The 25,797-nt window shown below is 36.8% G+C and overlaps 1 protein-coding gene across 4 annotated transcripts in view; it reads left to right on the top strand.

Annotated features, from left to right (window-relative positions):
* Positions 1-25,797, top strand: part of rols (zinc-RING finger and ankyrin repeat domain-containing protein rolling pebbles) — a 428,429-nt gene that overhangs the window by 75,361 nt on the left and 327,271 nt on the right. For 3 of the 4 annotated variants that reach the window (XM_090369443.1, XM_090369444.1, XM_090369446.1), the window contains exon 2: positions 17,625-17,763. In XM_090369443.1, coding sequence (XP_090225569.1) covers positions 17,724-17,763 — 40 coding nt within the window. In that variant the 5' untranslated portion in view covers positions 17,625-17,723. Of the gene's footprint in view, positions 1-17,624; positions 17,764-17,811; positions 17,838-25,797 lie in introns of those variants that run through there. The other variant, XM_090369445.1, reaches the window with a different exon arrangement.

Here is a 25,797-nt window from a genome sequence, read left to right as displayed (position 1 = left end):
AAGTCCCACGCACCTAAATTTAAATATGTCCAAATTAAATTTCGCCCACAATCTTGGCCTTTCCCATTCAAGCGACATCACCCTACGCAATCGATGTTAAAACTTTTTTTTTTATTATTTTTTTTTAAGGTCCTAACCACTGAAATCCCAGGAAATTAGGTGGCAGGACCTGCCAGAGTAAATTTAAACTGCTGGGTACCTGGTCTTCCTCCACGTGTCGAAAGTGGGGCAACGTTGGGCCTCAACAAGGGTTCAGCGGCTAAATGGCCAGAGGAACAATGGTGCAAAACACCACAATTCTACAATCCATACATTTTTAAATGTCTGGCCTTTCCAGAGAATTGGCCCACCCACAATGAAAGCAACGCAGGAAACCCCTGGTGCCATTAGACACTGAAAACACTTTACAATTTACTTGTTTCAGAACAAGAGAAGATATACCGCTCTGCAACTCTCTTGAAAGTCACGCGACTGGAGAAGAATTGTTTAATGTCATAAACAGTTACACGATGGAACATGAAATCAGTTACGAAAAGTGCGTTGATGTGTGCTCTGATGGGGTCAGACAGGAAAAATGGTTGGGTTGGTGGTGCCGTCCTGTTCGTGTAGTTACTGTGTGCTCCATCGACATGCGCTTGTCGCCAAAACGATGGAAAGATACTTAAAAACTGTGTTGTATGATGCTGTAAAGATAATGAACCATATTAAATCTAGACCACTTAATAGTAGAGCGTTCTATTTATTTTGCGAAGAAATGGGCAGTGAACATACAAAAATAAGATGGTTTTCTAGGGGAAAGTTGTTTTTAGTCCTTTGAACTTCGCTCGGGAATTTATTCTTTTTATATTGATCACTCATTTTATCTTTGTCACTGGTAAATACATCTTTGCTGCAGAAATTGGCATACTTAGCAGACATTTTTAATTAATGAACTAAATTTCTCAAGCTAAGGAAAGAGTGTCGATATTCACAACGAGCGAAACAATTTTGTCTTTTCAACTTAAACTTGAATTTGGGAAGAGGTGTGTAGAAAAAAGGAAGAATGACTTTTTGATAGAAACAAAATCTAGCCTAAAAGAAACTATTTATGGTAGCATCGTCCAACGTTTCAAATGATTTGCAACAGGCGTTTCAGAAATATTTCCCATCTTCTACCGATGATGTTACCCGGGTCCAAAATCCATTTTGTGTTTCAGAGAAACCTGATGGCATGTCTGTGCAAAATTACGAGTGTTTGATATATATGACATCTGGCATTGGCTTGAAACAGTAATTCAGTGAGCTTCCTCTGGTTGAATTCTGGTTTAATCTTTTTCAAGAATATCCGCAAGTGTCTAAATTTGCAATGCTCAAACTTCTTCCGTTTCCCTCAACTTATCTGTGCGAAGCTGGATTTTCAAGGTATCTGGCAACAAAATCTAAATATCGTTAAAGACTGCATGTCACACTAGACATGAGAATTCAGTTGGCAACAATTACTCCCAACTTTGTGAGACGAAAAAACAACACCATTCTTTACACTAGCAGCCAGTGAGGTAAGATTGAATGTATACTCAAATAGTAACAGTTTATTGAGTTATTTTTTGGTTAGTCTGTAAAAGGTAGATTGTAAACATGTAATAAATCAGTTCTGAGATAGAAATTTTTAATTTTGGTTACTTATCATCCGGACACGTTATATTTAAATGAGCAAGGATGTGAGTTTGGGAAACACTGCTTTAAATGTACCATTCGCATCATTTACCATTCTATATTTGCGGTAATCATATACGGTTTTCCCTTTAACAACGAAAGTATATATGGGAGATCTGCTGTTTCGGTTATTGCCATTTACTAATTTTATTTCTCACGTTCCTCAATTGTTCTTCAGAATTATATCCTTAGTACACATCTTGAGTAACAACTTTGTGCATTCCATCCTGAGATAAAACGTAATTATTATAGACATTAACATCGTTATTCTTTAGAAACAACCGAATATCATGAGGACATATATGACACGCAAGCACCTTCTTTAAGAATTAATCTCGATTCGATAGTTTTATGTTCTTCGGAAGTTTCTGCTTCTCCATCACCAATTTTCGTAATTCCGAGAATATTCTATACACTTGGCAAACTATAGATTGTCATAACGATATGTTTAGAAAATTATAACTCTCCTGCGAATAGAAATTTCTTATTGTGTTGTACTTCCTTCTCTTCTAATTAAAAACTGTGTATTTTTAATGAAATATTTTTGATTTCTCATTGAAATGGTATTTCTTTATAAAATGCAATTTTTCTGTTATAATTTTAATGTAACTTTTACAATATGTAACTTATTGTTCCGATTTCTTTTTTTTTTTTCTGCTTTCAATGTAACGCGATTTCATAATGACAAACATACTGTATTTTGTTCGCCCTCACGAATTCGTTTTATTGAAATTAACTGTCCTTTGTTAATTCAGAAAACAAATCCCTTTCCGATTTCTGGAAGTTTACTTCGAGCGTTGAACCGACTCTGCGCTGCGCGTGCAGGGACAAAAACAGCGCTATAATGGCCTTCCCCCCCACCAGTACTTCATCCTTTTAAATGAAAGATGAGAGAGAGAGAGAGAGAGAGAGAGCGATTTTTCATTCTTGGCTTATGCATCTAGGAAGGAGAAGTGTGAAAAGGTGTATTAGTTTAACGGGGGAATAAATGCTGCTTTTTAGAAAGTTTTCGCTAGTGTGAAAGCAGCCTTCCACTTTGTCGGAAAGTTCAAAGCACTTTGCCATAAATGTGATAGGGAAAACTTGTTAGAAATCTTTTGTTTCAGTTCTCGGTAGTACGATTAATATCAATTGCAGAAGTACATTAATTTTAGAAGCTACTTCTGGCAAAATTACAACAACACTGTTCTACTGCACTGTTCTTAATTATCAAAAAGTTTTTTCATAAAATGTTCAGTAATTTTTCATTTACTGAACAAAATGAAAAGTTTTTTTTTCATTTCGTTCAGTAAATGTAATCGTGTATTATACTTAATAAAACTTTCCAATATTTTAAATTTTAGGCGTATCATTATATTTATTTATTCGCCTTAATATTAAAAAGCAGTGAACCTTGAAAAGGTTCACTGCTTTTTAATATTAAGGCCTTAAAAAAAAGTAAGTCATATTTTTATAATTGTAATAAACTCTAAAAAAATAAATAACTAACATAGATTTGTTTCGCATAAAAGTGCTGGGAATTTGCATTTTTTATATATAGCCTGAAAAAAAAAATGGTAACATGGAAACAGATACTTCCTTTTACATGTAACAAGTTATAGAAAATGTAACACTAATTTTTCTCGAATCACTCAGTGCGGCCCGCGAAACAAATCTAACTTTGAATATGACCCCTGTACGGTAAAAGATTAGACATCGCTATTCTACTGAATAAATGAATCGCACAATGTGGTTTCGTGTGCTGTTTGGGCAGCTGGCACACTGCAGGGATTATCTTGATGCATTCAGTACGCAGCTATTGGAAATTTCTTAGTGACTTTCAGCAACAGTCAAGTGAGTTTTTATTATCTGGCATTCAGGGAAAAGAAAGTGAGCTTTCTATCGATGTTCCTCGCCCCCTCTCAGAAAAAAAAAACACCGCATGTTAATAAAAATCAGAGTTTAGCGCTTACTTTATGAATTTTATTTTAAAATAAATACTGCATAATTTATTTTTATGCTGTTTAAGAGGAATATATTTACTATGAAAATGAAATTTAAAAAGTTTTGAATAACGTTTTTTTTTTTTTTAAATCTTTCTTTATGTACAGTAAGGGTACAGGAATTTCTTATCGGAATTTATAAACAGATTTTAGCGGGCCCAACAGAAGACAATTTTCAAAGACTTTTTTTTTTTCTTTTTTGTAACAAGTTATAGAAAATGTAACACTAATTTTTCGCGAATCACTCAGTGCGGCCCCCGAAACAAATCTAATCTAATTTGTTTTTTATTATTATTTTAGTAAATAATATTATACTTATTATAAACATTTATGCATTTCATCGTCTAATATAAAAATTTATATATATATATTTAATTTTTCAGAAATAACTTTCCAGTACTGATGACATTGCAAATACAATTTCATCACATTCAGTACATTTTTCAGTATATATCATGTCAGTTTCGAAGGTTTAGAGGCAATAATATAAGATAAAATAAAGGGCTGTAATAAAGTTTAGTTTATACTAACTGTAATATGCGTCTCGTATATTATCTAGATGTGGATAATATATATTTAATATGATATAGATACTTAATATGATAGATATTATCTTAATATCTATCATATTAAGTGTATAATATCAGTTGTTGACAGTAATCTTAAAAGTATCGCAGAAGAAAGTCAAAAATACTTCCTGGAAAAATACCGTTGTACCAAAAACACGAATATGTACAGAGAGAAGCACGTGCAACACTGTATATGGTACTGATCAGTGCGCATTTAGGAGGTGAGTGTAAACAAATTCCGTTACCAATATCTGCAGCCAAGACTCCTCCCATCTCACAGCGCTTTCGACTGAAGAACTGGCAGAAACCATCCAAATCTCCGTAGCCAAGGCATCTTATAGGTCGGCAAGTAAGAAGAGAGTTTGCACCACATCCTGTGCTTTCTTGACAACAGAACTGACCAGTCTAAGGAGAGATATCCACAGAGCGCGAAAACAATATCAGACCCACAGCTCCTGTTGTCACCCGGCTCTATAGATACTACATAAATAAGAAAAATACATATACCAGGGAAATAGCAAAATGAAAAAAAAGAGATCTAGTCCAACTTTGTAAATGAATCAGGTAATACGAATCCATGGGGATTACTATACAAGTTCGCACGAGACAAGACTCTTGCAACTGACATATTTGGAACAATCAAATCTGGTCAGCAGGAAACCTCTAACTGGGCTGACTCAATCAACGACATTCTCAACAAACTCTTTCCTGATGATAATCCCCTGGAAGACTTTCCAGAACACAGTACAATCAGAAGAGACAATGAAAAATACCAAACGTCAGTGCAAACTGACCCATTCACAAAACTGGACCTTGAAGCAGTTCTTAAGAAGATTAACATCAAAAAATGCCCAGGACTGGACATAGTGGAATATGCTTTCATTATTACACTACATAATATTAAACATGAGCTCCTGCTACTGTTATACAACAAATGTCTCTCTCACTCTTGTTTCCCACAAATATGGAAGACTGCACTACTCCGTCTCATCGCCAAGCCCAATAAACCAATTAGAGAGCCGAGATCCTTCATATCCATAACACTTCTGGCCAACATGGGAAAAATCCTAGAACGGTTAATAGCTCTGCGCATTACAATTCTGTTTCTTTCTCGGAATCTGATCTCGCCTGCACAATATGGATTTACCCCAGGTAGGTCCTGTGAGGAGGCCCTCTCAGACCTGGTTCTGCATCTGGAGATGTCCAATTACAAGTATGAAATGGCCTTGTTCATTGATTTTGAGGGGGCTTTCGACAACGTGTGGTGGGAAAGCTCCCTGGAACGCCTCAGATTGGCAGAATGCCCTCACAATCTCTATTGGCTAATCCGAAATTACTTTTCAGAGCGATCGTAAAATCTAAATTCGATCGTAAAATCGACCATCATAAAATCTAAATAGCAACAGGCCTGTTTACCGGGGTGTCCACAGGGATCGGTTCTGGAAACCCTGGTCTGGAATATGGTGCTTTAAAACTGGCTACACAAATCATTTGAACATACTAAAGTCTAAAATCATTGCATTTTCCAATGTTGGGTGGCAACCAATGAACTTCAGGTTAATCCTACCAAAACAAAGATGATGATTTTCAAAACCAAACTTGATATAAGAAGGCCCACCAGATCAAAATTAATGGTATCCAGCTACCCCTGGTCATGCAGGTCAGGTCGTGGGGCGTGATCATAGACCACAGGCTATCATTTCTACCTCACCTACAACACCTTCGTGAAAAAAACAAGAAGTTTACAGCTCTCCATCACTAGAATTTGTAGAAATGAGTGGGGACTGTCCAGGTGGACCCTGCTCCTCTACTATAAAGTGGTATTCCTTCCCATAGTCTCATTCGCGGCCGGAGCTTGGTTCCACAGAGTGTTAATCGTTAAAATGAAGCAAAAACTCAACTCAATCCAGAGGGTTATGCTACTAGCAACACATCGCATCTGCCGAACGGTGTCCACTGCGGCAATCCAGGTTATTGCTGGGACTCTGCCATTAGACCTTTATGTAATATTTAGAGGATTATGCTTCAGGCTCAAAAAAGGAATACCTACTCCATCATGGATATAGACCTATCCCTGAATGATGACAATAAAAGGGAAAAATCTCGATGCTTTAAAGAGCTAATAAATGCCTGGCAAACAAGGTGGGACAATTCAACTGTTGGCACTGTAACCAGAAATTTTCTATAGGTTGTCTCCTTTGTGATGTCGAAGAAGGTTAGCTCATGGTTTACAATTAGTCTGGAAACATCGTACTTATTACTGGGCATGGATCCCTTAACGAAAAACTCCACCAGCTAGGCCTGTTAAACACTGTTTCTGTGGAGCAAAAGAAAACTGGCAACATCTCGACGAATGTGCCTGTTATGAAGACATTAGGAATGAGCTGCGAAATCAAGTTGGTCAACTTGATTTATCAGCATAAATCAAGTTGACCAACTTGTTCTGACCTCACGTTACTTGTCTGCACTTCAGGCTTTTGCAGCTGCTGCCTTTGCCAGAAGGAAAGATATGCTTGCAACTAATGTGGTAGCAACATAACCTCAAACACCAAACAAAGATCAACCTTTTCAGGCATATTATTATTCTATTTTATTTTTTCCTTTCCTCACCTCTCTTTTTTTTTCTTCTTCGTTCTTTTTCTTTTTTTTCCCTTTTTTTTATTTTTCTTTCTTCTCTCGAAATCTGCACCATGGATAAATGTTTTTTTTTTTTTTTTTTTTTTTTTACTGAAGTCCCTCTGGAATGGGTCCCCAGAGGATTCTGGCAACCCAGGTGGATCAGCGTCTCTTTTGAGACGTTACGTGATATACTGGGACTGGTCCATCACCTGGACAGATGACTCTGGGTAGCCAAGAGGCCAGAACACACACACATAATACACGCAAACCTACGTCACACACATATCTGGCCCATTTGTAGTGATACTGTTCTTCACAGAGATACGAGGGCGGAGTTGAACAAATGTTCCAGGTGCCGCCCTTTACATATACAAATATACAAATTATATACACAAATGTTGACATGCCATTTAAACCAATATCTCAAGAAACAAATTTAGTTGAAGGAAGAACGGCGCTTTTCATTGCAGAACACTGTTCTTTCCAAGTGGTAGATCAATTGTGCGAGTTATGTAAGGCGTGTTTCTGTGATAGCAAAGGAACTTATAACTGAACGTTACATCCAGCAAAATGTACTGCCATTGTAGAAAATGTTTTGGGTCCACATTTTGAGGAAAAATAAGTAAATGGCTTGGATGAAAAGTAACTAATTTACTGCTGGATGAGAGCAGTGATATTCCAGTGGAAAAGTTGCTAGGCCCTGTTATAAGATACAATTCCAAAAATAAAAGGAACATTAAGGTTACATATTTAGAATTAGTAGAGCTAACAGAACTACAGCTCAAGTCATTGTTGCTGCCCTAAAAAATGTATCCAGAATAAAGGTTTAAATCTGGCTAAATTACAAGCATTAGGAACAGATAATGCTTCAGTTATGATTGGGAAAAACAAAGGGGTATATGCAAAGTTGAAAATGGAAAGACCATTTTCAACTAATTTGGAAATACCATTCAATTAATAACGTGTTTATCATTCATTGCAACTAGCCATTTCGCACGTTAGTGTAGAAGGCATCTATGCCTAGATGTTTGGATTTACTTGGTTTTTACACTCAGAATTACGCCGAGTGGCATACAAAGAGCTTTATGGGAGGAAGTTTATTCACCGAAGTTGTTCCAGATAAGTGACACTAGGTGCAACAGTGCAAGAATGGGTTGAACTCAATTATTTTTTTACCATTGCTAAAAACAAGGAGTTTCAAGTCAAAATCAAGACCCAACAAAACTACTGAACGATTTAGTTTTCCTCATTAAGTTACTAGGCACAAAGATTGTATTGCCAGGATTGAGAATTGACATCATGGAAACTCAAGTTGAAGATCACTTTGACCCAAAGACCTCAGATACGAATTTGAAACGGAAATGTGTTCAAGTGACTTCCCTAGAACAACAGAAAGAAATACGTGAGGTATGTGCTGACTTTGTGATTAAACTTGTCAGACAACTAAATAATGATTGCCAGAAAACACAAGAGTACTGCAAGATATGACACTTTTTTTTTTTTTCTGTGGAACTCTTGAAGCCCTGGAAAAGGCCTATTACTGAATTATCTTTTTTTGTCCTATTGCTGCAAAACTAACCTTCTTACAACAATAGAAAACCAGTACATAATATACAGTGACTCCAAGTAAAAGACAGTGTGTAGTTTTGTGCAGAAATGGATTCATACAGGGTTCGACTGGAGCAAATCCTTTACTCAAGTTTCCGAATTTAGCTTTGTCTCTAATTCTAGCTCATTCAAACGCTGACTTGGAGCGGCTGTTTAGTCAAATGAACATGACCAAAACCAGAGCACCTTAATTTTTTTTCAACCGCAACCCCTTTTTACAATGGAAACATTTTTTGTGACCCCTGGTATTATTTATCGTCCAAAAGAATCTCTTTCAGACGGGAACAACCTAAAATTTACGTTTTTTTCATACAATTGCTACTAATAGAGATAAGCAGATAAGCTACTAATAGCTTATCTGCAAAAAGATCTAAACCTCCCAAACACTTCCTAATTCATTTCACAAATATACGTGGTCTCAATTCTAATCTCAACGATGTCCATGTCCACTTGCAGTCTGCCAAACCCCATGTACTTTTTCTGACAGAATCTCAGTTATCAGTTGATTCAACTACTGCTCATCAGATGCCCAAATTATTTGCTGTATGATTCCTTTCGCCTCAAAGGTGGTACTTGTGCATACGTCCGTTCTGATATTCCCTGACAGAAACTTGGCAATTTGGAATCTCGTCTCTTTGATTTTCTCTGGCTTAAAATCTGTCTACCTCATTGTGTCAAATTCATCTGTTGTCTCTACCGTTCTCCCAACTCCACTAATCACTTGGAGCTCTTTGACTTCCTCTCTTTGCAACTTGACTTTCTCCAGTCCACCTTTCCTAACAGTGAGGCAATTTTCCTTGGTGATTTTAATGTTCACAAATCCAGCTGGCTTCCGTTTTCTAGTCACACCAACCCAGCTGTCGAGATGCTGAGGCTTTTGCAATTACTACTGACCTTGCACAGATTGTTCATTTACCTACAAGAATACCGGACAATCCTAACCATACAGCCAACACGCTTGATCTTTTTCTCACAAACAACCCTTCTAAGTACACGGTCGAAGTGAGAGGTCTTTTAGGCACCTTAGATCACAACTTGGTGATTGACTCACTTCTCCAATGGAGCCTTTATCTCATGGCTATTCCCAACCTCGTATTGTTTGGCATTACAAGAATGCAAAATGGGATGACTTGCGAGATTACTTTTCTTTTTTTCCTTGGTCAGATTGTTTCAAAACTTCTGATGTGACACGTTTGCTCAGATCGTGTCAGTGAAATTATTCTTGCAGAAATGGAATCCTTTATCCCACATTCCACTATAAAATCTCGTCCTTTATCTAAAACTTGGTTTTCCAATAAATGTGCTAAGGCTATTCAAGAGAAGAACGTTACATATCGTAATTGGCTAGTTTCTAATTCTTCAGTTTCATTTTCTGCCTACACCAAAGCCCGCAACTATTGTAAAGCAGCTATCAATCAATCCAAACTACAGTTTGAACAGGCTAAGAGTAGAAAACTTGCTTCTTGCCCCAATGGTAGCCGAGCATTCTGGTCTCTTGCCAAAGCTATTGGACGCAACTTGTGCCCATCTCTGCTCCCACCTCTGTCCAAACAAGATGGTTCTGTTGTCACTTCAGCCAAGGATAAAGCTGACCTGCTAGCATCACATTTTTCTTCCAACTCATGTCTTAATGATCTTGGTGAAACACCTCCCACCATTTCCAACACGCTGCATTCAATTCCTCCTGTAGTCGTCAGTCAAAGGGGTGCCAGAATGATTTTGACGAATGTTGATGCTAAGAAAGCTCCAGGCCCCGATGGTATTTCTCCACTTGTTCTCAAAACCTGCGCGCCTGAACTTACTCCTATTCTTTGCCGCCTTTTTTCACTTTCTTATTCCAAAGGTGTTTTTCCTTCTGCTTGGAAATTTGCTCATATCCAGCCAGTTCCTAAAAAGAGTGACAAATCCCTCCCATCCAATTATCGTCCCATTGCAATTACTTCGACTCTTTCTAAAGTAATGGAAAAATCAATTTATCGCCAACTCTTAAACTACCTAGAAACCTTCCGTCTGATCAACGATCGCCAGTATGGATTCCGTCAGTGTCGATCCACTGGTGATATTCTGGCTTATGTTACCCATTTATGGACTAATTCAATGGAAAGGTTCGGTGAAACACAAGTAGTTGCTCTTGACATCTCAAAGGCTTTTGATAGTGTTTGGCATAAAGGTCTTCTAAACAAGCTTCCATCTTATGGTTTTGCCAACTGTTTTTTGTAATTGGTTATCCAGTTTTCTCTCTGATCGCTCACTGAGGGTAATGGTAGATGGCTCTCTGTCTTCTAACTTCCCCACTAATGCCTGTGTCCCCAACGTTCAGTTCTTTGCCCCACTCTTTTCCTCTTGTGTATTAATGACGTTCTTCCATTTACTGAAAATCCTATCCATAGTTTTGCCGATGATAGCACATTGAATTCCACTTTCCATTTTGAGAAAACTTGCTCTGCTCAATCAGCTTCAACTTCTCGAATATCCGTTACCAATTCCTTAAATGTCGATCTTCACGTAATTATCCAGTGGGGCAAAGACAACTTAGTTTATTTCAATCCTTCAAAAACTCAGCCTTGTCTTATATCTCGCAAAAAGAATTCTTCTGCTCCTATGCTTATCTTTGGTGACACGCCAATTTCTAGGCAAAATGATATCTCTTTTGGGGATTACCCTGACTTTTAATTTCTCTTGGCACAAGCACATTACAAATATTGCTTCCTCTGCATCTAAAAAACTTGGTTTTCTCTTTCGCTCTCCGCGTTACTTTTCTTCCAAGCAGCTGTTCACCCTGAATAAATCGCAAATCCGGCCTACCATGGAATATTGTTCCCACATCTGGGGTGGTGTCCTCAAAACCTCTCTCAGGCTTCTTGATTCCATTCAGAAGATGGCAGTTAGGTTAATTAATGATTCATCTTTAACAGAATCTCTCCACTCGCTGTCCCATAGACGTACTGTTTCTGCTGCATACCTCATCTACAGATACATCCATGGGCTATGTTCTTCTGAATTGGCTTCTATAATTCCCGCTCTCTTTCAAAACAGTCCGAACCCGTGTCGCCACCAGCCAACATCCATTTACTGTCCGAGTTCAAACTCACAGAACCAAATTTTCATATTCCTCGTTTATAAATTCAACTGCAGTTTTCTGGAACAACCTTGCTTCATACGTTTTTCCTGAAAATTACAGTCTACACCAATTCAAGTCTAATGTCAACAAATATCTTGTTTCGTATTCTTAACCTCCAACCCAAACACGGTACTAAGTACTATAGGTTCTAATATCTCTCGTGTTTGGGGTCTAGATAAAAAAAAAAAAAAAAACCATCAAACATGGACAGGTGATTATTAGCAAGTGTGTACATATTCCTTTCTTCAATGCAGTTAACTCTACCTTGTTCATTGAGGTACATCATCATCAGCCATTTTCAATCCACTGCAGGATGCAGGCCTCTCCAACAACTCTCCAGTTCCTTCTGTTTTGAGCACTGGCCATCCATTTCCTACCCAAAATAGATTGAGGTATTAAATTGAGGTATTAAATATATTGTGGTATTAAACAAAAATTTATTACACTCAAATCTATACAGTTTTACAAAAAATATTCCCTTACAGGAAATACCAAACATAAAAAAAATACTAGTCAAGTCAAAGTATTTTATTATTTTTTGGCATGTTCCAGGGTTTCCCCTATTCGCCGCTTAAAGTAATCCTATACATTGGGCACAATTGATAACAACTATATAAAATGATTAATTATACATAAAAAGGAGTCTGCGTGCGTAGCACAGTAGTATCGTCACCGTCCTCCCGACACCGGGTGGAAAAGGCCCGGGTTCGAATCCCGTCGAAGACGCGAGGAACTTTAATGGGCTTTTTTCACTCCGTGACTGAGTTAGTCGGCCTCAGGCGTAGATAGCAATGTTATTTCTCCCAGAAACTGGGTTTTTTTTTTCGTTCAGTAAAACAGGCAAAGCGACCAGAGAACACATGCAATTTACAAACATAATGTATAAATGGGTGTATGGAAGAAATTATGGGTGGCCCTAATATAATAATTCGTATATATATATATTTTTTTTGTGTACATAAAAAGACTATATACAATGATGGTACATAAATAAATACTGGGCTTCGGAGTCCTGCAGACTGATCAATACATTAGGTAAGAGTAATCCAAAGAAACAGAAAAAGTCTAGCATTTTACTGAACATCAGGAGCAAGAATTCTTTTCCTCCGTTTAAACTATTTCTCTGCATAGGTGGAGAAGGCAGTATAATATTCAGAACAGTTAACCAATCGTGGCAGTTCAGAGAAGTCAAATACATTTGTTAGAAGTTGAAAGTCCAGTCTTAAATCATTGTACAGGAGACAATGAAAGAAGAGGTGCTCAACAGTTTCTTGAGTACCACAACTACACAAAGGAGTGTTACTTAATCCTGGTGAGAACAATTTAAAGTTAAGACTGCCATGACCGGTATATAAAAACGTAACGTATAAGCTAGGATTGAACAAGTCCATTTTCTTGTCGTAATCGACAACCTCGGAAAAAAACTTAAAGGTCTCCCTACCCAAAGTAGAGGTAGACCAGGTATTTTTCCACGCTCTACAACATTCATTTCTCATTCTTTTAATGTCTACATTTTCTTGCAATTCAGTATTATATGTTATACCATTTACAATCGCAGGAACGTTTTTAGTTCTACAATATAAAAGATAGTGTAACATTACTTCATAATGGATTGTCAGTCGATGACTGAGGATCTGGAGAGCAGCGGTAGAGACAGTTCGAAAAGCTCTACTTACAGCGAGAAGAAAGAATCTTTGTGCTTGGGTAAGATATTTTTGAACAAGGGAGTTACCGATTCTGTATCCCCAGGCCCCAGCCGCATAATACACAATTTGTATAAATATACAAGAGTAGTATAATTTAATGGAAGATTTCTTTACACCAAAAGTACTCCTGGTAATCTTAATAATTTTGTAGGTCATAGCTTTTATTCTCTGAAGTACATTTTTTTTTTTTATATTTTGCATCGTAATTAAAATTAAGACGGTTATCAAAATAAATTCCTAAGTATTTATGCTGCCGAGTACTCCTAATAATTTCTCCATTCAACTTAATAACAGGTCCCTTTAGCAACATTTGTTTTCTTTTATTAGTCGAGATTTGAAGTTTGTGTTTGACACCAAATATTCTGCACTCTAGCTCCCGGCGGGAATTACCAAAAATCAGAATAGCAAGGTCGTCTGCATATGCTATCTGAAGGATGTTGTCTCGATCAACCGAGAGCCACCCATCAAGGACCATGTTACATCACACAGGGCGAAGAACAGAGCCCTGAGGGTAGCCCCTAGAAACAGATATACAAAAGTACAATTAAATATGCAGCAAACAAACATAAGAACAACCATAAATGTTAGTCTTTAATGAGATGGAGGAGCTTGTTTATATCGCCACAATAAATTAAATCTTGGCAAAATTTTTTTAGTGCAGATCTCATAGCGACTTCGATGTTATTAAGACTAGAACGGTATTTTGTCTTTGTTAGAGCCAATGTTGAAAATGCTGACCCACATAAATAAATGGTAGAAGTGTTCTCATTGCCAGATCAGAGAGTATTGGATATTCAGCTTTAACCTGAAGCCAAAAAGTATTTAAAGGTTTCTTCGAGAATTCAAGCTTAAGATTTCCATCATTAGCTTAAGTTATGGAAATCTTATTTGTGCTGAGTTTTTAAGTGTGAATTCTATTTAAGATTTGCAGCGATTTTTATCTCTGCAAATTCTTCTTGAGACTACAATGAGAGATGTTTTACCTCCTCCATTTGTACAATGAATTGTTTTTGAACCCAATCAAAATGATCAGTTTTAAAATCTGGAAAAACATATTTAAAAAACTGATTTTCCGAGCATATCAAATGATCAAATATAATCTGCTTTATCAGATTAAAACTGAAATTATTTCCACTAATAAACTCGTCCATGCATGGAAACATTTCAAATATGAGTCATTTTCCATTTTACTCTTCCATATGTTTATATATATTCACAAACGCTTACTGGAGTAGACAGTATGGACAGCATTTTTTCTTTCAGAAAAAAATATTACTGTTCTCTCGCTACAGATTCACTTCGTTGAGTTTCTCAAATGTATCTGATAAATAAGACAATTTGCAAAGCCAAAATGTCATAAAAACGTTTTGCAAAATCCGAGTTTTTTTTCAAACAAAAATAATACAACTTAAATTTTAAACTCCATTAGTCGTCTCAAACTTCGTCACCTTGACGACCATCTTACTTCCTTAAGCAACAGGAATTTATCGTAATCGGATCCCATATCCTTCCATAGATTTGCATAAAGGCGGCTATTAAGTGCACGACATTTAATGAAGCTAATAACTTTTACTCCTTCTTTTAGTACAGTATTCAGATAGCAGAAATGTTCTCAGCCACAAGTGCCTCTCGACGAATGATACAATGAGTAAAGGTAATGTGTTTATTATTAGTAGATTTAACTCTGGTTACAAATCCGGCATTCTTTCCTATCACTGCTTCAGTACATTCACCAACGCAGTTACTCCATTCTAGACCTTCTTCCTTGAAAAATTCATCCACTTTCTGAAAAATATCTTCACCAGTTGTACGTCCATGTAATGGCTAACAGAACAGTAAGTCTTCTTGTACATTGCCATCATAAAAATATCCGACATATGTTAACAGTAGGGCTAAGTCTGTCGACTCGTCTAGTTGAATAGAAAATTTGGAACTTTCTTTGCTTCTTACAGTAAGTTGCTCTAACTGGTCATTGCTAATTTCCGAAATTCTTCTATTGACCGTGTCATTTGACAAAGGAAGTTTACGCAATTTGTCTGCATATTTTTGCCATGAATCATTTCTGTTGTTTGTTTTTTGCCAATAGGCAAAATAAGATTTTCGCCAATCATGTTTTTTTTTTTTTTTAAGTTTTTGCTATTAATTTTGAGGGCTTCAAACTTTCATTACCAATTAAACGCACTGGTTGCTGTTCATTATTAGAGTTAAAAGTAAATCCATTTTGCAAAAACGATTCAATGTATTTTCTCTTTTGTACGCGCAGGTGATTCTTGTGTCATTTTACCACCAGCATTCATCACATCTTCTTTTCTGGTTTTGTCTTTTTTAACTAAATTTAACCATTTGTACATAATGATAATGAATTTTATTATATTTAAATTTTTCAGTACTATTAAAATTCGAATATTGTTACACACTACTTTCTCACAACGATAAACTCACTAACCCCAAGAATGTTGAAAATTCGCGTGTAAATCAACGATCGGGATCACCTTGTACGAATAACAACTGAGCTACTTTCGATTATGTATTTGGGACAGCAACCGTTTGTAGTACTGTACAAAGGTTATCAGGAAAGTTTTGCAATACGTTAGTTCTAAGAACAGTAGGGACTTGAGGTGGGTGTTATTTCAAAGAACGCCTCAATAGAAGGGGAGAGGTAATAATCGTTAACGCTGTGCAGCAATTGTTGAGCGCAGGTGATGATGCTATACCAAGTATCACATCATGGTCGGGAAATGAAATTCGTGTAGTTATGCGATACAATTTCGCAATTCATCAATAGACGAATGCATCAATGAAATGCATTTCTTTTAATTTTCGTTTAACTCTCAACACCTCTTTCGGATACTCATAATTGTACAGGCCCGGTCTGTACAATTATGTACACAACATCGCAGCAGCAGCGATGTTGTGCAACCATAATTTTTTTTAAAGTGTGATTCAGATTGTAATTGTCGTCTCGGTCCACACTCTCGAAAGGAAGTGCAAGCGCAAAATTGTGATAGCCTATAATTGTTGCCTTTTCAAGAAAGGGTGATTTAGTAACTTCATTAGCCTTATCAAAAATATTATTTTTTCTAATTTTCTGCCACCCCCTAGTTTAAGAAGCCCTCACCAAAACCAAACTTAGTAACAGAATGGCAATTCATACTCTACATTCCATTTTATGTGTCCAGTTTGGTTTAAAAAGAGAAAAATGCTGCTATTCATATGAATTGCCAAAAGAAGTTGTGCAGAATATTGGATCAGTGCTATCTAACGGCTATTCAACATATTCATCTATAAAAAAAGAAAAAGAAACTGCAGAACTCAATTATGTGCATCCCCCTTTTTTAACTTTTGCTATCATGAATTTTGACCAGCTCAAAAATCAATCAGTTGAAATGTGACGCTTTTAGACTCGGTTGTGCATTGGTGTTTAAATTTAAAAGACAACGAAATAATAGAAATAGACATTATAGATGTAAGTTTCAGATTAAATTAATTAAGCACAATAAAAAAAAAAAACCTTTAAATTACCTATTTGCCTTGAATATGCAAAAAAATGTCTGTTTATTTGTGCGCTCTAGTTCAATTTGTGGTTCAATGAGCGGCGGTCGGTAATGTAAAATAAAATAAATTAGAAACTAAGAAAATTCTATCCCAGAACAGAAAAGACGCGGCACCGTCCTACCTGTGCAAAGTACAGAACAAAACTAATTGAAAAAGAAAAAGTGTGCTTGAGTACAAACAAGCAAAGTTGGAGAGGCGATCCACTGGGAGATTCCTATGAGAGAATAATTTTAGAAAAAAGATAATTTTAGCTCGTATTTTTCTTCGCTTCACAACGATTACAATACTAAATTTAAAACTTTGTGACATTCAAAATATGCCAAATGGACCACTTTCCCACCCTGCACTAACGGCAGGATTTCGAGAGATCCAGCTAATAGCAATTCGCAGTTGACTTCCTTTCTTCAACTTTGCAGACCATCAGAAAAATGAACTTAATAATAGTAAGGATATCGATTATTTAAAATTTATATTATCGCGCTGATGAGAAATTAGAATTAGCTTTCTTGTGGAGCTGATGAAAATAAGAATTAGTTTTCTCATGGAATGAGAAATAAGAATTAAATCTTTTATTTCTCGTTTTCTTGGAACTGCTGTTTCATAATAACTTTGAATTTAAAGTAAGGCATAAATTTATGAACTTCAAAGAATGTCTCTAGTTCTACTTTTTTGGCAAAGCTGATTCAAATATGATTTAATTATATTTCATCTACTAAATTATTATGATTTTATGTATTTTTAAATTAAAACAGTCATATCATCTCTGTTACAGGTTACTTATGGATATGAAACGATGAAGCCCTTGGTGATATGGAAGCAAGCTAAATGTTAACTGCCTTGCGGCCGGTATCTTCAAAATTCTTTCCATATTATGGCCCTGAACGATTCTTCTGCACAGCAGTGGTATAATGGTGAGTTTGAAACTGTTTTTATGACAGGCCGTTAATGACAGAGTCCAGCGCCATCTAGGATTAATATATAAATTGTAAGTTCAAAAGTAACCAGACCACTGCAAGTTTCAAAGAACCTTTTATTGATATAATATTTAACATGTTGGCCCATCTTGGTCGATAATTATACATTGTATCCTCATGCCGGTAGATGCCAAACTATTTTTGTTTTTTTTATAAACAGAAGATGATGTTTTCCTTCATTCCTCCTTGAATATAGCAATGAAATTAGCTGTTAATGGGCGTGCTGGCCTTTCCAAAAGCCACATTCCAGTCAGTCCCAAAGGTTTTCAGTGGTATTAAGATCGGTGATTCGTGCATGCAAACGAAACTTTTGAATGTCCGTGTCTTCAGACCAACTCACTACAGACTGCAAAGGTTATGGAGAATTGTGACACTGAAACAGAAAAGGGCTCAGTTTCTATACTGTCTCCACAATGTAAGAAAAGTGGGATTCTAGAGAATGCCAATATTCCAAATGCCATTCGTGTTCCAGAAACGACAACCAATGGCTCAAGCCCAAATCACGAGAAACAATCATACACTAGGAAAGCATCGCCTTTAAAACTTCACAGTTAGGATGACACATTCTTGGTAAACAAAGTTTATCGGTTGGTCCATTAGAAGCAGAGGCTCTAGTTCTTGCCAGAAGAACATGCTCCATATTAAGCAGCCATCATACACAATTGGTCCATGAACTGGTGATGCTTGTGCCACACGGTAATGCATCCGCCGGAGTGTTTGACCAGGGATTTAGATTCATCCGACTAGCACACTCATTTCCAGTCTTCCGGTGTTCAACCAACGTATTGGAAAGTATCACTGGCCGTCTCGATATTAGACAACTCCACAAAGCTCATTTGAAAGAACTTCCCATTTTTGAAAGACATATAGTGATGGATCAAAAGCAGATACTAGAGGTTTAGTATTTGCCAAAATACACCATCTCCATACAGCTTCCAGTTGAATGCAGAAAATACACAGCTGAACTTTACCCGATAGATTGATCTGGCGTTGGCATTCGTGGTGAGCAGACCTGTTTTCAGGTGCAGGGAGAGCATAGCGATTAGAGAGGTTAGATCATTTCTTTTAAATAGTCTATAAATATCTTGTAAAGTTTATTTTGATGTTTTTTTTTTTTGTAAATTTAATTTTTATAATATTAGAAATATAATTTTCTTTAAAAGTTACTTTCTGTGATATTTAGTAAATTTAATAATGGTTGTGACAAGATCCACCTTGAATAATTCGACAGAGGGCAACATGACTCATACGGAAATAGCCGATGGTGATTTCCGGTTAAATCAGGATTTCATCCTTTGCAGAACACAGGCATGTGTTTCAAGGAGGACCTAGAGATAATTATAGCTCACCTGGTGATTCTTTTCTTTGTCACAATTGCACGGAATGTACCGATCTAAAATGAATATTTGTTGCATTGCTAGACGAATTTGAGTCACTGAAAAAACGGGTGCTTGCCCTCGAGAATAATGTAACTGGGAGCTCCTCAGGAACTCAAGACTAGTAACCTACTAAGTGATGCATTCTCGATTAGGGCCACAGAGGAGAATAACCAAATGAAACTGCTCTGGTTCAGGAAGACTTAGTTCTATTAGGAGATTCCACTGTCAGGGGAACGGGAAATATTTTTGTTCATGAATATTATTATTCATGTGGGGAATACTGATATGAAGCACACACGATCTGATGATTTTTTAGACCAATATAGGACCAAGTTGAAGAAATGCCGTGAGTTAGGTCAGAATGTCTATATGTTTACAATTCTGCCCAAGCACGATAGGTGAGATTATATATTGAAAGGCTTGTGGATTAACATAATACTTGAAGGACTCTCTGAAAGGCTTTTGGTGGGATTTTTATCAGCTTGGCCTGCACTTGTAGGTAGAAGGAATCTGTTTTGTAGAGATGGGGTACATTTAAAAAAGGTGGTGCAAGGGTTTTTGCCGTGTCTCATTGGGGACAGCTGAAAGCGTCAGGAAAACTACTAGTTTTTTGGGGGGGATTGGCAATGGTTATATATATATATATTTTTTTTTTTATATATATATTTTTTTCTATCTATATATATTTTTTTCTATATATACAGAGGACCACGAGGTGTGGTCCTCTGTCGGGTTTATTAAAATATCTGTCGGGTAAAATAAAATAAACCAGAGGTTTATTTTATTTTACGTTATTTTTATATTAATTTTTTGCTCTACATTTTTTTGCCATACTACTAACTGGCTTATGTTTTATTTTGCTTTATTTTGAATTATCGGATATATCTGGACTTCATGTGGAGGATGTGCATTTTGCCGCCTCTAAATGATAGCTTAATATTTATTTATTTATTTTCTTATTTTATGTTAAACTTTTAAGCCATTATTTATATATATATATATATATATATATATATATATATATATAGATATACACACACACACACAAACACACACGCTTTATCTGATAATATAGGTCAAAGTAAAGCTTGCATATACCTCAAGAGTTCTTGTTTTTTATTACAACAGATCACATTAGCAAGATGTCCTGAGCGAAGAAACGTTTCAATTGAGCGGGTAGCTAATGCCCAGGGAAGATAGCTTAAATAACTTTTTAACGGGTGTGTCAGGGTAGTGTAGGGGTATGCCGTTGTCTTGTACTATGTATATAATTATTTAATTAATTTATATATATATATTTACCACCTACTGTTATTTTATTTAGGAAACTATATGTTACCCTTGGGCCTCTGACTGCATATACAAGTCCAGGGATTTTGGGTTAGCTAGAAGAGAGTGTATACACATAGATAATTGCAACATTATTTAATATAAGGTTTCAAACTTATGTACATAAGTTTGAAATCAGCGTTTCAAATTCATATATTGTAATTAATAATAAGGGTTAAATTCACAACTATTTGTCACGTACAAGCAAACTCCACAGGGATGCACAGTTAACAAAGTTTATACTAAATCTCATTTAGTACGAGGAATAATTACAGTTCTCAGGATTTTTAAAGACATCAGTTGGATGTTATCCTTCCATCGTACAGGTTAATCAAGTCATTCGCAGATAGGAATACAGAGTGCTCTATTTTGTCATTCTCTTTAGTTCCAACATTACGTTACTTCTCTCCCGAACTATATCTTGGACTAGGTATAATAATGATTAGAGTACTTACAATTAATTGTCCCCTTCTCCAGGTTGGGCCAGCTCCAAGGTTTAGGGCGATTTCCCATTCGGGTTTTGATTTTCGGGATTCCTTTGTTCTGTACTTCAGTTATTATCAGATCGAAATCCTGTGTTAATGGACTATCTTGTTTTCGTCATCCTTCGCGTAGCTTACATTCAGCTATTCGGACTTCACTCAAAATTCCCTCCTTGCCTATACTGCTCCTGTTCCAGTTAAACTTTTCTGATCTATACCCCTTTTAGACATATTCTCCGGTACACTACTACCACTCGTCTCTTAACATCACCACTACACTTCCTCCAAAAAAAAAACTCCCCGCCCAACTCACTCACTAACCGACCCACTTGCCCCCTAAACGACCAACTTACTTCCCCTTTCCCGCCAACCAAATCCCTGTATACTCCATTTGGTTCTAAAGTCTCCACCCCATTTTAATATAATTCCCGATAAATTCCTTCGCCCTTGACCCTCTAAGCGCCTCAGCTCATTTCTCCGTGTATTTCGCCTGGCTCGGTCCATTTCGAGGAAGTCTGACCTGACCTTCTGTAGGTTGAAGTTCACCGTCCTTCTGAGAAATTTGCTTCGCCTTTAAGTACATTCCTAAACCATTAATACCTAATCCTATTTTAATCAATTGTTGGCGTGTTTAATTAAATGTTTACTGAATAAATCTTAAGTTGTAAGAAGATATAATATTTCAATGTTAAATATATATATTTTATTTTTTTGTTATTAGTAAGCCAAAGTTTATAGTAGTTAACTAAACAAGAACACTAAGTCTTAACTGCCTATAGAGCAATGTCAGAAGTGTCGTCTATAAGATGAGTGAAATTGAACTGCTGGTTAGGACAAGTAACGCTGACATGATAGGGCTTATGGAAACGTGATGCCACCCGAAAATAGGGGATGATGAGTTTCACATCGGCATGTACAATGTATTTAGGAAGGATAGGGTAGAGAAAGGGGGTGATGGGGGTCATGCTTCTGATAAAAAGCAGCCTGAGCGCTATAAAAGTTTTCCCGGATTCAAGCTCTCCGTATGCTTGTATAGAATCTGTATAATGAGAGTGGGAGTAATGTACAGGCCTGGTGATTGTGGAGAGAGCATAGAAAAATGGCATAGCTGCCATTTTTCTGACCATCCCTGAAGCCAATCTAGGCACTCTGAAGACGCACTGCTTGGAGGTGATCATTAACTATTCTACCAATCTCTACAACATCTGCTAATTTAGACATCACGCCCTCTATCCCTTCATCGATGTCAATTATGAAAATCAAAAACAGTTGTCCAAATACTGACCCTTGGGAACCCCCATTTCTTACATCAGACCAATCTGAGGAATAGCCATTTATCACACCCCTCTGCCTCCTGCCCTGAAGCCATCCAGCTATCCATCTGATGATTTTCCCTGTGATTCCAACCTGTTCCAGCTCATAAAGTAACCACTCATGTGGAACTGAGACAAATGCTTTGCTGAAATCCAAATAAACAAAATCGAAATTATTCCGTAAGTCAAGCTCTTGAGTGTCCCTGTTAAAATAGCTAACCAGAATTGTTAAACTTGATTTTCCTTTTACAAAACCATGCTGAGTATCCTTCAGTATTGCATTTTTATCTAAATGATCCTGAATTCCACTCTTGAGACCAATTGGATTCATAATTATCCCTACTACTGAAGCTACTGATCGGCTGGTAATTTCCCACTTCACGCTTAGAACCATCCTGAAATTGAACCTTCCTGATATATTAGAGATACAGTACATTGACCTTTTCCAATCCAACGGAATCACTCTTGAGCCAGTGATGCTCTCATAGTTAGTTTCAGTGCACTCACCTGCCACCACCCTTAAGATTTTAGGCTATGTGCCATCAACACCAAAAGCTTTACTAGCCTGTAGGCTGGCAAGTTTTTTCATTAAATAAACGTTTGAAATTTCAACGTCATGAAATACATTTTTTTTCAACTTCACTTCCATAATTTCTCATTGATACAAAAGGTTTTTCTTCTGAAAATATCAATGCAAAGTAACTGTTGCATAAACAGCTGGGATATCTAATACTGTCCCACGTCCATGATATAAGATCCGATCTGGTTAGTCCTGCTCGTCTTTGCATTTATATATGTGAAGAATTCCTTATCCCACACTTTGCTCTCTTTGCCAGCCTAAACTTTTCTGTGGCACTATTACAGATCAATTTGTAGCTGTTACAGGCTTCAGTACTTTTTATTGTTCTGTAACTTTTCCATGCCCTCTTTTTCTGTTCAAGTAATCAGGCAACTTCCTTATTCATCCAGCTTCGAAGCTTCCTTGTGGAGTATTATTTTTATTTTTTTTTTTTAATGGCATATATGCATTCAAGGGTTCTGTGATTAATGTTTTAAAGGTATAACATTTTTCAATTGTATTCGCACTCTGCGATATCTATCCAGTTAATAGAGGCCATGTAGTACCTTAAGGCATCGTAATTTCCTTTTCTGAAATTAAAACCCATTCCTTTGCCTTTTACTACTGCTACCTCTCTCTCTCTCTCTCTCTTCATCGTCCACCGTAGAACTCCGTGATCACTTCCTGCTACTGTTTCCTCTACTGTCAGCCCTATTATGTCTTGGCGCACAATAGTCTTAGATGCTGATGCGCCATAAAAATCCTAATAACCAACCAATCAACCTATTATGCTATCTGGTTCATGGATGATTATGAGGTATAGAGTATTCTTTTCCCTAGTACTTTCCCTGACATGTTGATATAAATAGCAATCATCCAGTTGATTTAAAAATTTTGTCACCCCATGTGTAGTTTCCTTCCCATTTGCTCCAATCAATTAGAGGCAAGATTTAAATCACACATAAGATATTGTTGCTTATTTATTGACTTATTGATGCTCTCATTATAACCTTCACAATCACCTAGCCTGCAGATTACTCCCACTTTCATTATACCTTTGCTTCCATCTATCTCACACCATACAGATTCTATACTAGCATGCGAAACGTCTAAATCCAGGAAAGGGTTGGCCGCGCCCAGGCTGCATTTGATAAGAAGCATGACTCCACTACCCCTTCTATCTTCCTTAAACTTCCTAAATACATTATTCGTACTACTGAAACTCATGATCCCTTATCTCCGGGAGGCACCACGTTTCGGCAAGCCATATTATGTCATCGTTACTTGTCCTAACCAGTAATTCGAATTTACTCAAACTATTATATTAGGACCACCCATAATTTCTTATATATGTATTATGTCTGTAAATTGTGTTCTCTGGTCTGTTTTGCTGGACGAAAAACCTTGTTATCTACGCCCGAGACCGACTAACTCAGCCATGGAATAAAAAAGCCCATTAAAGTTCCTCACGTCATCGACGGGATTTGAACCCGGGCATTTTCCACCCGGTGTAGGTAAGACGGTGACGATACCACTTTGTTACTTGTAGAGATATTGACGACACTTCTCACATTACTGTAGAAACAATTAAGACTTGGTGTTCTTGTATATTTACCTACCCTGTCGCACCCCTTGAAGTTATTTAAGCTCACATCCCCACCGAAACTAGCAGTTTCCCTGAACCTTTAAGGTATCCTCAATAATACTGGCAAAAACACTTAAGACTACCTTTGTTTAACCCTCCTGTTGTGTTCGGGTTTATATGACCTGGTCGCCTTATTTTAATACCCATAAATCCTATAATTATTTAAATATTTTGTTGCCGCCCTATGACTTTTACTAATTTACCCTAATAATGGCGTACCTAGATTGACGAAAAAAAAAAAAAAAAAATGACACAGTTTTTTTTTATAAATGTAATTATTACACTTATTGTGCTCGGGTCAATATGACCCGAAGATCAGTTTTGTTAGAATTTAAGGAACGAGAAGAGAATTATTATCATAAATTATCGTATTTTATTAGTTTTGTTTTATTTTCATAGAAATAACTTACATTACCACGTTTCAATATGTGCGCGCGGTGAACGACAAGTGCCTTCTCGCATATATCTGCCAGTGTGTACTTCTGTATCAGTTTCTTGGTAAACATCAAGCTTGGTGCTACTCTAAGACACAACAGTAGGAAAAAATTGTTGAAGACTAAGAGATCGTTGACGGACAGTGAAATTGAGAATCTTTTGTATGCTTCTGATGGTAATGATGGTACTTCTGAAGTAGAAGACCATTTGTGTGAAGCAGAGGTGCATAGTGAATCGGATGATGAAGAAGTGGAACCTACGATTTCGGACGAAGCTGTTGTGGCTAATTACCTAACCTCAAAAAATGGCAATATAGTGTGAACCGAAACACACCTAATCAACAAGGAAAATTTTCGCCAAAAAATATTATTACGTTGAATCCTGGACCAACAAGGTGCGTTACGTCTAGAATATATAATATAAAATATTCCTACTGCTTATTTATTTTTTATGCCAAAAATTGTAAGCTTAATTTTGAAGATGGCAAATTTAGAAGGAAAAATAATTTATGGTGACCAGTTGCAAGAAGTAACAGTAGTTGAATTAGAGGCATATTTCGGCCTACTGCTTTTAGCTGAAGGCTATAAATCTCATGGGGAGGCAACCTCCAGCCTATGGGATTGAAATGTAGGCCGCCCTATATTCAGGCAACAATGTCCCATGTAATTTCGCGAATAATTCGCTTTGACGATAAAGGAACTCGATCACAACGGAGCCAGACTGATAAATTAGCTACCATACGGGACTTATGGGATGAATGGGTTGCAATTCTACCTACGATCTACAATACTAACGAAAATGTAACAGTAGATGAGCAACTGGTACCTTT

Source organism: Mastigoproctus giganteus, chromosome 3, assembly GCF_048544385.1.
Source record: "Mastigoproctus giganteus isolate SK-2022 chromosome 3, ASM4854438v1, whole genome shotgun sequence".
Classification (NCBI taxonomy): domain Eukaryota; kingdom Metazoa; phylum Arthropoda; class Arachnida; order Uropygi; family Thelyphonidae; genus Mastigoproctus; species Mastigoproctus giganteus.
Note: the sequence above shows the minus strand (reverse complement) of the source record. Positions and strands in the feature narration are given on the sequence as shown.